The sequence below is a fragment of the Setaria italica genome, chromosome VIII (genome assembly GCF_000263155.2).
Source record: "Setaria italica strain Yugu1 chromosome VIII, Setaria_italica_v2.0, whole genome shotgun sequence".
Lineage (NCBI taxonomy): Eukaryota > Viridiplantae > Streptophyta > Magnoliopsida > Poales > Poaceae > Setaria > Setaria italica.
In genome coordinates this window covers 3,494,525-3,508,253 of record NC_028457.1, presented here as the reverse complement: position 1 = coordinate 3,508,253, position 13,729 = coordinate 3,494,525, and the positions used below count along the sequence as shown (strand labels likewise).

At 48.2% G+C, this 13,729-nt stretch overlaps 1 protein-coding gene across 2 annotated transcripts; it reads right to left on the bottom strand.

Annotated features, from left to right (window-relative positions):
• Window positions 1-9,496: 9,496 nt before the first annotated feature.
• LOC111258198 lies at window positions 9,497-13,218 on the bottom strand. Of its 2 annotated transcripts, XR_002678807.1 has the most exons (4): window positions 12,469-13,218; window positions 11,832-12,384; window positions 11,527-11,743; window positions 9,497-11,444 (listed from the first exon to the last, which is right to left on the bottom strand). XR_002678807.1 is itself a non-coding variant. In XM_022829080.1 (3 exons), the coding sequence occupies exons 1-3, from the start codon at window positions 11,859-11,861 to the stop codon at window positions 11,251-11,253; spliced, it is 441 nt and encodes a 146-aa protein (XP_022684815.1). In that variant the 5' UTR covers window positions 11,862-13,218; the 3' UTR covers window positions 9,497-11,250. The 2 variants fall into 2 exon arrangements, 1 of the variants encoding a protein (XP_022684815.1); XM_022829080.1 differs by having other exon boundaries at window positions 11,832-13,218.
• Window positions 13,219-13,729: the final 511 nt, after the last annotated feature.

Here is a 13,729-nt window from a genome sequence, read left to right as displayed (position 1 = left end):
TCATTATTTGCTGCGACCTAGTCCCCAGAAAATCTGGTTTTTTATAAAACCATGTGCTTTCCCCCCCCCCCCCCGCCACTCAATGATCCGCTCTCGCAACCCATACCAGCTCCAGGCCAAACCAGGGCCGGAACAAGGAACAGTGCACGCCTAGCTGCAAAAGACAGTGGCAAATACTTGGACTCCACAGCTAAAGCGACACAGCTCAAAGCTCTTTAGAATAGCCTGGCTCTCTGCTCCGTGGCTGTTCAGAAACATGTTGCCAAGAAAAACCTGCTCAAGAAAACGAAGAAGCACATTGCTCCATTGGACCTAGCAAAGCTTGAAGATGCAGTGGGGCTCGAAGAAGCCACGGTTCACGCTCTGGATTGCGTCCTCGACATCAGCAGCACCACTACCCGCCAGCTGGACTCGGTGCTCCAGAACTCTGATGCCTGAACATGAGATGACCACCGCGCGCGCTGCTTTGTCCCAGTCTGATAGCAGTAGCGCCCAACTCTTGGGCGATTTCGCGCCTTCCACCTTAGCTTGTCCTCATTTCTTTTGTTCCTCTGTGTTGCGTTCTGTTACCTTTAGATTTGGTAACCTTGTTCCTCCTAGTAATTGTGATGTCGGCACCCTTGTGTGTTGGTTCCTTGTGTACTGCCAAATTCTATGAATCCAAGTACTGTCTCGTTTACTCTTCTCTCTTGGAATGTTCGTGGTTTGGGAGATCACAACAAGTGTATCCTTGTGCGCGATGCTATCTTTTCTACCTAACCTAACATCGTCTGCCTCCAAGAAACGAAACTCGGCAATGTCGATCACCTCAAGGTCCGCAGCTTCCTCCCTGCTTACCCCGACGACACTTTGGGGGGGGGTATCCTCACGGCCTGGGATCCCTCTATCTTCTCCCTAACCTCCTCCTTTACACGACAACACTCGCTAACTACCATTTTCTCGTCGACCGCTTCCAACTACGCGTTCGCTATAACCAATGTTTACGCGCCCTCTCACCATCAAGACTTGATCCCCTTCCTGAATTCTCTGGAGGAAATGACTGATCATGTCCCGGACTGCTGGGCTATTGCTAGCGATTTCAACCTCACCAGGGATAGTTCGGAGAACAACCACGGGAACACCAACGTTTCCCTAAGTTCTACGTTCAACTCTACTATTGAACGCCTGAACCTTTTCGACCTCCCTCTGGTTGACCATCTTTTTACTTGGTCGAACCATCGTAGTACCCCCACACTTGCCCGTCTCGATTGTGTTCTGCTCAGCCTGCACATGTGCCACACCTTCCCTGACTCCTCTATGAGCTCTCTCCCCAAACCAACTTCTTACCATACCCCGATCCTCCTTCGTATGTCCACCTCCATTCCCAAAGCAAACCTTTTCCATTTTGAAACCACCTGGGACTACCTGCCTACAATCCTACTGGCCTGGGCGCCTAGCTTTGAACGCGGCGTGGCAGCAGTGATGGTGAGCTCGCTGAAAGCGATTCGGTGCGTGTCAAAGGCGTGGGCTCGACGTAAGCGAGCATCACCAACTCTCCCAAACTGCAAATTCGTGATTTATCTCCTTGATGTACTTGAGGAAGGTCGCCGTCTCTCTGCAGGTGAACACTTGCTGTTGCGCGATTGACAGGATCGGCTCACGCTCACCGTGCACGAACGCACGGCATACTAGAAGCAGCGAGGGAAGTTTCGAGCTATCCACGAGGGCGACACAAACACCGGCTTCTTCCACGCGCAAGCCACGTAGTGCCTGCACTGCAACAACATCCGTACGTTGGCCGTTGACGGCGTACTGGTATCCTCGCACCGTGACAAGATGGCGGCGCTCTCCGCGCACTTGCAAGGTCTCTTGCGAGCGCGCCCCGTGGACGTTGCCTCTGTTGATCTGGACACGCTCTACATTGGCAAACAAATGGTCGACGCGGCAACGCTAGTTTCACCATTCACTGAAGCTGAAGCCTATGCTGCCGTACGGGCCATGAATTGAACCAGCCTTACTGGGCCCGATGGCTTCGGTCCGGCGTTCTACACAGCGGCATGGCAAACGGTCTTGCCAGCGGTCATGTAGTGGGCGCGGGCGTTCCAGTCAGACGAAGCCGAGCTTGAACGCTTGAACAGAGTGTACATTGTTATGATCCCTAAATCAGCCACCGTCCTCGAAGCAAGTGACTATAGGTCAATCTGCCTACAGAACTGCTCGCTCAAGATCGTCTCCAAGATGTTAACTACAAGGCTCCAACACCAAATCCCGCGTCTTATCGACCCAGACCAGACAAGGTTTATCAGAGGACGTTCTATCTCTGAAAATTTTATCTATGCCATGGAGCTGGTACAACGCTGTCACCGGCGCAAATTGCCAACACTCGTGCTTAAGTTGGATTTTGCTAAAGCCTTTGATTCAGTGAATTGGGAAAGCCTTGCAGTGGTGATTGTCGGCCATACATCCCCAGGCCCACACGAAGACCTGTATGGACCCACTCAAGGGGACGTACTCAGAACGTATCAGCACATGAAGGCTACGCTACAGGGCAACGTATACTGCATGGACTCCTGAAAGACTAGTCAGAACACAAAGAAACTACTCTACCGAGTTAGAGTAGGACTCTGTAGTCGACTCCGACTATGATTCTTGTACAAAGACTACCTTGTAACCCTGCTCCCCCAATATATAAGGGCGTGCAGGGACCCCCTCCAAACAAGATCAATCCAATACAAGCATACAACACACAGGACGTAGGGTATTACACGATCTAGCGGCCCGAGCTTGTCTAAATCGTGTTCCTTGCGTCACCATCGACTCCTTGATTTCGGCAACACCCACCAACCAAAACACTATCTCGGGTAGTCCCTTGATAGGTTGCCGGATTAAAACACCGACAGCTGGCGCGCCAGGTAGGGGAAGTTACCAAAATTCTCTGGATGAGATTGATGGCTACTGTCATCATCAAGCCTGCATTTGCGTTCTAAGCGGGTGCAACTTTTGTCTTCAGCTCTTGGCTTTGTATCGCCACGGCATTGGAGGTTTCCAACGCTGCATCGTCAAAGAACAGGAGAAGAAGCATCTCGGCGGAAACTCTCCTCAACTCGAGACAGAGGATTTCGTCAAGAAATTTGTTTTTTTATGTGAATGGCGTTGAGTTCGACTACAACTCGAGCTCGACTACAACTCGAGCTCGACTACGACTCGGACTAGCCATCACGTGGACCGGATTCAACTCCAAGCCAATTCCCATTTGGACTCCGAAATGCGGTCGCAGTTCATCAAGAAGCTCTATCTAAAGTCCAACTCGGACTGGAGTCAATTGAGGACTACGACTATGACTCGGACTCTCTTGAAGAACTTCCTTTATCAAGTGCACAGCAGGGCCTGGTAATTACATCAACCCCACAAGGCAGATTCGTCTATTGGCTAGGGATGAAGACATCTTTCCTTGCCCAAGACAACGAATCGCACCTTGTCGCCCACTTGGATATCCTCCCTTATCAAGAGGTACTCCACTTTCTCCGATCCGTGAAGAGGATAGCTCTACAGAGATCGCAACATCAAGCTCCAAAAGCTACTCCTTGGATAGAGAACTCTTTGTCATCATCTCGCCAAATGATGGAATGGGTACTAGCAATCAACACCAGAGAACTCCTCGACGAATAGGACAACTTGAAGAAGTCTCTCAGGATGAGTTATCAGCTAGTGCCCCAGAAGGCGAAACTAGCGACCAAAGAACTCAAATAAAAGCAAGAAACACTCAGAGAGCAGAACGCCGATGACTACTTGTCGTAAATGTTCCCATTGTAAACCTTGATAGAGCTTTCGACACAGTTCAAGCACGAGAATACAACACTCCACTTGCAGCCGTTGCCTCGATCAATCTTTTGACAGCACTCATGCCACAAGATAGGTTTAGCGAACTAATTTCTTACTTGGCAGAACACATGTACAGGCTCCTCGACAAAGAGGCACCAATCCCATTGATACCCCGCAACCTGAGTTAGAATGAAGGAAGCCGAGACCTTGCAAGGCACTCAAACCAACGCGGTGGTGCACCCGAGGCCCCGAGACAAAGACGTGATGTAGTCAAAGAGCCAAGGCAAAATAAAGACGCACGTGAAGTCCCGAGACGAGACAGAGATGTCGCTGAGGGAAGTCGCACAACTTCTGCAGAAGGACCACATCGCCACAAAGCAGAACTGTCGTGTACCAGCGATCTCAGGGAAGTGATAAATCAGAACCGTGATGCTCGGGATATAATCAATAACCGTTGCCATGAACGCAAGGCTGAAGGTGTTGTCAATGACTACTTCCCTGCTTTCACAATATGAATCATGAAGACTACTCTGCCAGAGAAATTCAAACCAATGGGCATCACCAAGTATGATGGCAAACAAGATCTAGTGCAATGGCTCCGATGCTACTCACTTGCAGTACAGGATGTAGACGGGAACGATGATATAAAATTCATACATTTCCCGATATGCATGGAACCCGCGCCACTCACTTGGCTCGAATCGCTGAAGCCAAAATCCATTGATTCATGGGAAGCTTTGAAGATAGCTTTTACAACAACTACGCGGGATCTATGCAATGCCCTGGCAACAGAATCGACTTGGCTCAAGTCAAGTAGCAAAAGGATGAATCCTTACATAGCTACTTACGCCGATTTTTTTAGAAAAATGCTACAATTATTGACATCTCAGAGGGAGACGTAATAGAATGCTTCCAAAATGGCTATTGGGATCGTCGCATGTTCCAAGACTTTGGCAGACGCCACCCGGCTGATGTCAAAGAACTCAAAACCATGGTTCAGTCATGGGTAGATGAGGAGGATAAGGAACGAGAAAGGTTCGTCTCACACCGCAACCACGAGCGTGACAACAACAACCAGGGTAACAGTCAAGACCAAGACAGAAACCGCAACGACGATCACCAAAATAACTACTCAAGTAATCAGAATCGCAAGCACAAACCCAACAACACTGTTGCAGCAATGTCAAACTCAAGCAAGAAAGGACCAAACAAGAGAAACGATGGCCCTTCATTCAACGAACTACGCAAAAAGCAATGCCCGTGGCACCTACACAATGAGCACTCTGCGATAGACTGCTATAGCCTCCGCAGAGTAATGCAAGACTTACTAGAGCCTCCTCCTCCCAACAACAACAACAACAACAACAACAACAACAAAGATAAAGGCAAAGGCAAGATGGACGAAATTGAAGATGGCGAAGACAAGTTCCAGACAGCATCCAAGACCGTCAACGTCATTTTTGGCAGAATCCCAGGCACTGCATCCAAGCGATCCAACAAATTAGTACTCAGAGAGATCATGACTATTGAACCAGCCACCCCCACACCACTCAAATAGTCTAAGATACCCATTACTTTCAGCAGAAAGGATCAATGGACGAACTTCTCAGAACCAGGCCATTTTCCTCTGGTACTAGACCCAGTTGTCGCAGGCTCACGACTAACCAAAGTACTCATCGATGGCGGCAGTAGACTCAACGTCATTTTCCCCAAGACTTTACGAAAGATGGGCCTCGACATTACTGAAATGCTAACTTGAACAAACTCACCCTTCTATGGAATCATCCCAGGCAACACCGCTATCCTGCTAGGATAAGTCGTCCTACCAGTCACCTTCGGCACCAAGGAGCATTACCGCACAAAGTACATCAAGTTTGAAGTAGCCGACTTCAAGACTTCTTACTACGCCATCCTTGGGAGACCTTCCTTGGCTAACTTCATGGCCATACCACACTACGTGTACCTGCTACTCAAAATGCCTAGACCAAAGGGCGAACTATCCCTACGAGGAGACCTGAGATGATCCTGCGAATGCGATACAAAAGCTTTTGACATAGTTGCGACTACTGAAGTACCCAGCCCCATGCAACAAGTCTTCACCGCTTCAAAAAAGCTTACCCCAGCAGAACCCAAAATTCCAGAAAATAAGTTGGGGGCCACCAAAGTCAAACTAGCAAGCGACAAGGACTTCAAAGATATTGACCTTGAGACTGGTGACTCATCCAAAACAACCCTGATTGGAATAGGGCTAGACCCTAAATAGGAAAGTGCGCTTGTTAGTTTCTTCGGGCAAACCAAGACATCTTCATGTGGAAACCGGCTGATATGCTAGGTGTGCCCAAGGAACATATCGAGCACTCACTCAACGTTGAGCCTAAAGCTACTCCAAAGAGACAGCGACTATGTAGATTCGCGCAAGACAAGCGAGACGCCATCAAGAAAGAGCTAGCCAAACTATTCGCGGCAGGCTTCATAAAGGAAGTTTTCCACCCAGATTGGCTGGCCAACCCAGTTTTAGTTCGTAAGAAGAATAACAACGAGTGGAGGATGTGTGTCGACTACATAGAACTCAACAAACACTGTCCCAAAGACCCCTTCGGTCTATCCAGAATTGACCAAGTAGTCGACTCCACAGCTAGATGCGCACTACTCTGTTTCCTTGACTGCTACTCAGGGTACCACCAGATAGCACTCAAGGAAGAAGATAAAGCCAAGACCGCGTTCATCACCCCCTTCGGAGCATTCTGCTACAAGGTAATGTCTTTTGGATTGAGAAACGCAGGAGCCACTTACCAACGCGCAATCTAGATGTGCTTTGAGAAGCAACTACACCACAACATGGAGGCGTATGTGGATAATGTGGTAGTCAAAACCAGAAATACAGACGACCTCATCGCAGACTTGGAGGAAACTTTCACAAGCCTGTGAGCATTCCAGTGGAAATTAAATCCTACCAAGTGCATTTTCGGCGTACCATCGGGTAAACTACTCGGGTTCATCATCAGCCATCGCGACATCGAGGCAAACCCTAAGAAAATATCCACCATCTCCATTATGCAGGCCCCATCTGGCACCAAGGATGTGCAGAAGCTCACGGGCTGCATGGCGGCCCTCACAGATTCATCTCAAGACTTGGAGAGTGGGGACTACCTTTCTTCAAGCTACTCAAGTGTCAAGACAAGTTTCAATGGACAGAGAAGGCAGGGAAGGCTTTGCTACAGCTGAAAGACTTCTTTCAAAGCCACCAATCCTCACAACTCCAACTCCAAATGAAGACTTGCTCTTGTACATTGCTGCAACTACTCATGTTGTCAGCATGACAATAGTAGTCGAGAGGTTTGAACTAGGCCATGCCTACAAAGTTCAGAGACCAGTCTACTTCATTATTGAAGTATTCTCGGACTCTAAAACCCGATATCCACCGGTCTAGAAGCTACTCTACGCTATACTACTCACTTCGAAGAAACTGTGACACTACTTCCAAGAGCACAACATATCTGTCATCACTGACTTCCCGCTCAACAAAATCTTTCATAATCGGGATGCCATGGGAAGAATCTCAAAGTGGGTAGTGGAACTCGGAGCTTTGTCCCTGGATTTCAAACCCAGAACAGCAATTAAATCCCAAGCTCTAGTCGACTTTATGGCTGAGTGGCGAGAAAATCAATTGCCTGCACCAGTAGAGCGCCCTGACCATTGGGTTATGTTTTTTGACGGATCACTCAAGCTTGAGGGTGCCAGCGCAGGAGTACTCTTGATATCCCCAAAAGGCGAACAACTCAAGTATGTTCTTCAAATCTTTTGGGAAGCATCAAATAACGAATTCGAGTACGAAGCATTACTACACGGTCTTCGCCTAGCAGTCTCATTGGGTATCAAAAGGCTACTAGTCTACGGTGACTCATTAGTAGTCATCAATCAAGTTAACGACGAGTGGGATCGCAATAAAGAAAATATGGACGCATACTGCAAGAAAGTTCACAAGCTAGAGAACAAGTTCTCAGGCCTTGAATTTCATCATGTCGTCCGCGACAACAACATCGCCACCGATGTGTTATCCAAAATGGGTTCAACACGAGTGGAAGTTCCAGCAGGCATCTTCATCCATGAACTCCGCAAACCATCTATAACAGAGCAAGCAACTCCAATAGTCACCAACAAGGAACCTCCAGGGCCTGACAGAGAGATCATGATGATCGAAGTAGACTGGAGGGTTCCCTTCATCGATTACATCAAAGAACACAAGTTACCCTCCGACAAGACTCAAGCAAAACAAGTCTCACGACGAGGCAAAAGCTGCATACTAGTCAGAGACAAACTCTATAGAAGAGGAGCGTCCTCGGGAGTACTCATGAAGTGCGTCACTCGCGAGGACGGCAAGGACATATTGCAGAAAATACATAAGGGAATCTGTGGGAATCACACATCCTCATAAACAATAGTAGACAAAGCTTTGAGAGCAAGATTTTATTAGCCAACGGCGCTGGCAGATGCAGAGGAACTAGTCCGCAGATGCCAGGGTTGGCAGTTCTTTGCCAAGCAACAGCACGTCCCCACCTATAAACTCATCACAATACCTCCAACATGGCCCTTTGCATGCTGGGGGCTTGATATGATCGGCCCACTCCCAACAGCCCCAGGAGGATTCAATCGAGTACTCATCGCTATCAACAAATTCACCAAATGGATCAAAGTCAAACCCGTCACTTGTCCCAAGGCTGATAGAGTTCTTGACTTCCTGGATGAAATCGTACATCGTTTCGGTTTCCCGAACCGCATCATCACTGACTTGGGTTCCAACTTCAACAATCATGAGTTCTAGGAGTACTGCGAGAACAGCGGAATTGATGTTCGTTACGTCTCCGTCGCTCACCCAAGAACCAATGGCCAAGTCGAACGTGCCAATGGCATGTGACTCGAAGCTACCAAGAAAAGGTTGTACGATATTGGCAACACCAAAGGAGGCAAGTGGCTCAAAGAACTACCCAACGTTCTCTGGGGGCTACGAACTCAGCCGTGCAAGCCTACCGGGCAGTTGCCCTAGTTCCTCATGTACAGGTCAGAGGCCATACTCCCTGCTGATGTTATGTGGCAATCCCCTGCGGTCGAGCAATACTACGAAGGGGCAGCAGAAGAAATAAGGCGACTAGACCTCGATAGTCTGGAAGAATCACATTGTGCAGCACTCGTACAGTTAGCAAGATACCTTGAAGGACTATGCCGATACCATGATTGCAATGTCAAAGAATGCTCGTTCAACATCGGTGACATGGTTCTCAAGCGTATACAAGACACAACAGGTTTGCACAAACTCAACTCGCCATGGGAAGGGCCTTACATCATATCCAAAGTAACTGGCCCAGGCTCCTACAGGCTACAACAACTTGACGACGAAGAAGTCGCAAATTCCTGGAACATAGAACACCTATGTCGTTACTACTCATAGTCAATAGACTAAGCAGTAATTGTACTTGGGCCACCGCCCACACTTTTCAGATATGAATAAATTTCTTTTCAGCAACCATCAACTACTCGTCTTTGCCTACACTTAGTGGCTTGCAATAGCAAGTCAGCTGCAACTCAAGCTTTTTAGCTCCATGAGCCCTCACGCTCTATCTCCAACTTGTAGCAACAAGTCTAGCGACTTGCAACAGCAAGTTAGCTGCAACTTGAGCTTTTCAGCTCTATAAGCCTTTACGCTCTATCTTCGACTTGTATTAACAAGTCTAGCGGCTTGCAATAGCAAGTCAGCTGCAACTTGAGCTTCTCAGCTCTACGAGCCTCTGCGCTCTATCTTCGACTTGTAATATTAAGTCACGACTACCCAAACTAGTCACACGACTTCCACAAGACAACTTCCTATTGCAATAAACAATTACTGAGTACTCAAGATTACTCATTTTCATTACATCCTTGCATTTTTTGTATTAACAAAATTCTACAGGATTACAATCAGTTGCTTCGCTCTTAGAAGTTGAATCGTTAAGAGTACAAAAGAATTGCTCAACAACGACTACAAGCAACTACCTACTGGCAGTTACAACAGAAGTCCCAAGCTTTTAAAATATCACAAGGATACACTTGAGCCTGGCGACTACTCCCAGATCAGGAGCAAGATGCATCGAAAGCCGGGAAGTGCACGCAAGTAAGCTGCGCTCTAGGCAGCTGTGCCCTTCTCCTCCCCTCGACGGCGGCACAGATGGAGTCTGTGGCACAAGGCAGCCCTGTCCTCTCATCCAGCATGATCACTCTCTCCCCTCCTCAAGTACTCCGAACTGGACTCCAGTCACACATCGTGTACTTGAGTCTCCTCCGGAGAAATTGATGAGAAGGAGAGCACTCAGAACCACGCCTCCATCCTCAGTCAGACAGCTGGATAAAGACCATGAAGCTCATCATCCTTCACTTGCAAGCTCCAGCATGATCGCTACCAGAGATTAAGGGAAAAGACGGAGCACACAGTGAAACCTCATACGAGGATTCTTCTAGCATCCCAGCCATTATCTTTAGCCTGAGGATCTGTGGAGGGAATGTGGAACCTAACTATGAGGAATCTTCTAGCACCGGGGTGCTCATTGGAAACTCGCTACTGTCAAAGAGAAGCAACCTAAAGCTAGCCATGGCTATAATCAAATCCATACCTTCACAGCGGCAGCTGGGGGCTCTATTTATAGCCGGAAAGTCAGGTAATGTGGCGCGCCCATGGCTACATAGTAACTCGACTTGTCCTCTACAAGGACAATATTCACGTGAAAGCTCACCTGCGCAGAATCAAGGCTCGCATGTGAACCATTCAAGCCATAAGCGACACAGTCCTTCACAGTGCACCCATGGGTCCTTTCCAGGACAACAACAATAATGCAGCCGGATTCAGTACTCTACAGGACACAGGCAATAATGCAAAGGGGCACAATACACTCGTGCCTCACCACAACTTTCGCAGTACTCGAATGCAATATTGACGACTACTATCAACACAAAAACAACGAGTAATATCATAGAGATTACTCATCAAAAGATCTATGAGCAAGTACTCATCAGGTACATAATGGTCAACAAACCCAAACATACTCATTCAGATACAATGGGTAATGTAAAAGTCACTATAACAAGCTACAACTACTCCAAGCAGATAAAACCCGCTACATGTTCAGCTACCAGCTCTAGATCATCCAAATACTGGGTGTAGGCATCATCACTGCAGTCTCTGGCGATGTCGTTTGTGATTAAAGCTAGATTCACCTTTGGGTAAAAGGATTTTACCATCACCAAGACCTGTTTACAAACAATTTTCACCAAATTGCCGTTATGGGCCGATGCATCCTTCAACCTTGCAAACAGAGGGCGGGACTCCACTCCTTCTTTAGGGGGCTCCACCACATCAACTTGTGCCTTGGCTGCTTCAGACAACTCTTCGAGCTCTTCACATTGTTTCACCAGCGTGGCAGCCTAGCTCTTGACAGCAAGCATGGCTTCGGCATGCATAATATCTAAATTTTGCCGATTATCCTTCTCCTTCTCATGAGCTTCCCTCGCCTTCGCCAGTTGGGCCCTAAGTTGTTCCACTTCATCAGCAGCACGACTATGGGCATTTCTCCAATCGAGTACTTGGCTGCTTAATTTGGCCTCTTGACCTTTGAGCTCTACAAAGAACAATGGGAACATGGTTAGGAAAGGCCACAACTTCAGTTAAGGAGCCAAAGGAATGGGGGTGCGAGTACCTACCCTCCAACCTCCAGTGCAACGTTTTTGTGCGGGCCTCCATGCGACTCTTCTTAGTGTTATGAACCTGCCTCTCGATTTGAAAGGAATTGACGTCATCTTGATACTTATTCAGGAACTCAGCCGTGTGGCGACGTTCATCAACCATCTCCTTCTCAAGTTGCGCCACGCGGTGCGTAGCAACGGCCTCAGCATGCTTGCAGGATTTGTCATACAAGGCCTACACAGTCAAACAAATTTTACTTACCTCATACTCAAACAAGTCAAATTACAACTATGAGTACTCAGAGAGAGTACCAAAAGCTTACCTTAGTGAAGGTTATCATTCGCTGGTTCATCTCCTCGAATTCCGAGTACGGCGGGATCTCATCCACAGGATCTTCGACTATCTCCTTGTTCTGCACTGACCCCTAAGCTGCAGATACTGTACTAGTCTTGGCGACAGGTGCGAGTACCAACTGCTGGCTAAAAGATGCTTCCGCCTCAGGCGTACTCTTCGTCACTACCTGCTCAGGTAAGGGGGCTGGTGTAGAGCTCTGCTCTGAGGGTTTCTCGACCAGGATAGCCAGAGGGACTTTGCCTTCAGTACTCTCCACTGTTGTAGCCACCACAGTCGCGACTACTGGAGACGGGTCTTCAATGGCAACCTCGGGGGCTGGTGGCACCGGATCTTCATGGGAGCTAATCATATCATGCAACAAGGCAGCCGCCAATGTAACTACACCGGCATTTTCCGATGGTGCTGGGTCTTCTTCAGTTAAATCGATGATCTGGGCTAGGTCAGACTCCGTGATTGGCAGAACCTGCACCTCCTTTGGCTAATCTATGGTGGCCGCATCCATGACCACATACTCAAAGGCACTGAAGTCGAAGGACAAAGCATAAGAAAACAGAGTGTGCCAAAGCAACTGAAAACAGAGGAATAAACCAAAGCAGACTACTTACTCGATAGATCGAGGAGGAACTCGGCGACGCTTCTTCACCATAGGAACCGGCTGAACACTTGGAGCTAGCTCATTGCTTGGGGCAGGCGGCACATCTCCGTCATTTTCGCTAGTGCCTGCAAGAACTAATTCAGAAACAACGCATGCACGACTACTACTAGCGCGACTACTGTCAAGTACTAGCAAACTCACCACCAGTGGGGGCTTCAACTAATGTGGTGTCAGCACTTGCTTCAGTCACGATAGCCTTCGACGGATCCTCTGCTCCGCTGACTACGACACCTGGCTCGACAACTATATCAGTGGTAGTCGTCTCGGGGGCTACGGTCGCGATTTCTGCAGATGCCTCCGCCATGGAACTTACACTTGCAGCCGCGTCTTTTGCTATCGTGACTACATCATCAGACGTAGTCTCAGTAGTGTCGAACACTATTTTTAGTGGCATCCTCAACACTGTCATCCGCATCATCATCGTGCTGCAAGAAAAAGGGTCATAACAAGTCAAACCGATTACTCAAGATGGTTCTACAAGTACTCGTAGCTCAATATTTTGTCCCTCGGCTAAAGTAATTACCGGCGGTGGAACTTTGAACTTCTCCAACTGTTTGCGAACCGACTACTTCTGCACTGTGGTCCATCTTCTCTTGGGCGCTGGAGCAAGAACGTCTTCACCACCAACATCTTCCGCCGGTCACTTGGAGGTGTCAGCTTCAAACTTGTAACCTTTGAGTACTCGAGACTGCATAACAGAGTGATCTTGGAGTCAGATGACGCAATGTCTAAGTCGCCAAGCGGCTCAGAGTCATCCTCCTCCTCCTCCTCCTCTTCTATTTCCTCCTCCTCTAAGAGGTCATCAGGCAAACGCACAAGGTGCACAAGCTTGGCATTTTTCATATCACCAGCATTAGGGGGAGGAGGAGGAGAAAAGTACAAAAGGACATCTTCCTGCAAATGAACTACTAGTCGGCAAGCATGACATTACCTCTCTCGGCTTGTGCCAGTTGTCGAACTCTTGGATAACTTCTTCAACTTCAGGTACCCCTTGGAAATTCTTGAAGAACTTACCCAAGAGGTCCTCCACTGCATCATCTGAGATATACTCAGGCGACATTCGCGAGGGATCAGCAAAGCCCGCGTACTCGTATCCCCATATATCGTGTTTCTGCAACGGTTGTATTCTCCTCTTAAGGAATCTGGCCGCCACATTGATGCTGGTCAAACCCACTTTCTTCAATCCTGCGATCCGCTTCAACAAATCGGCA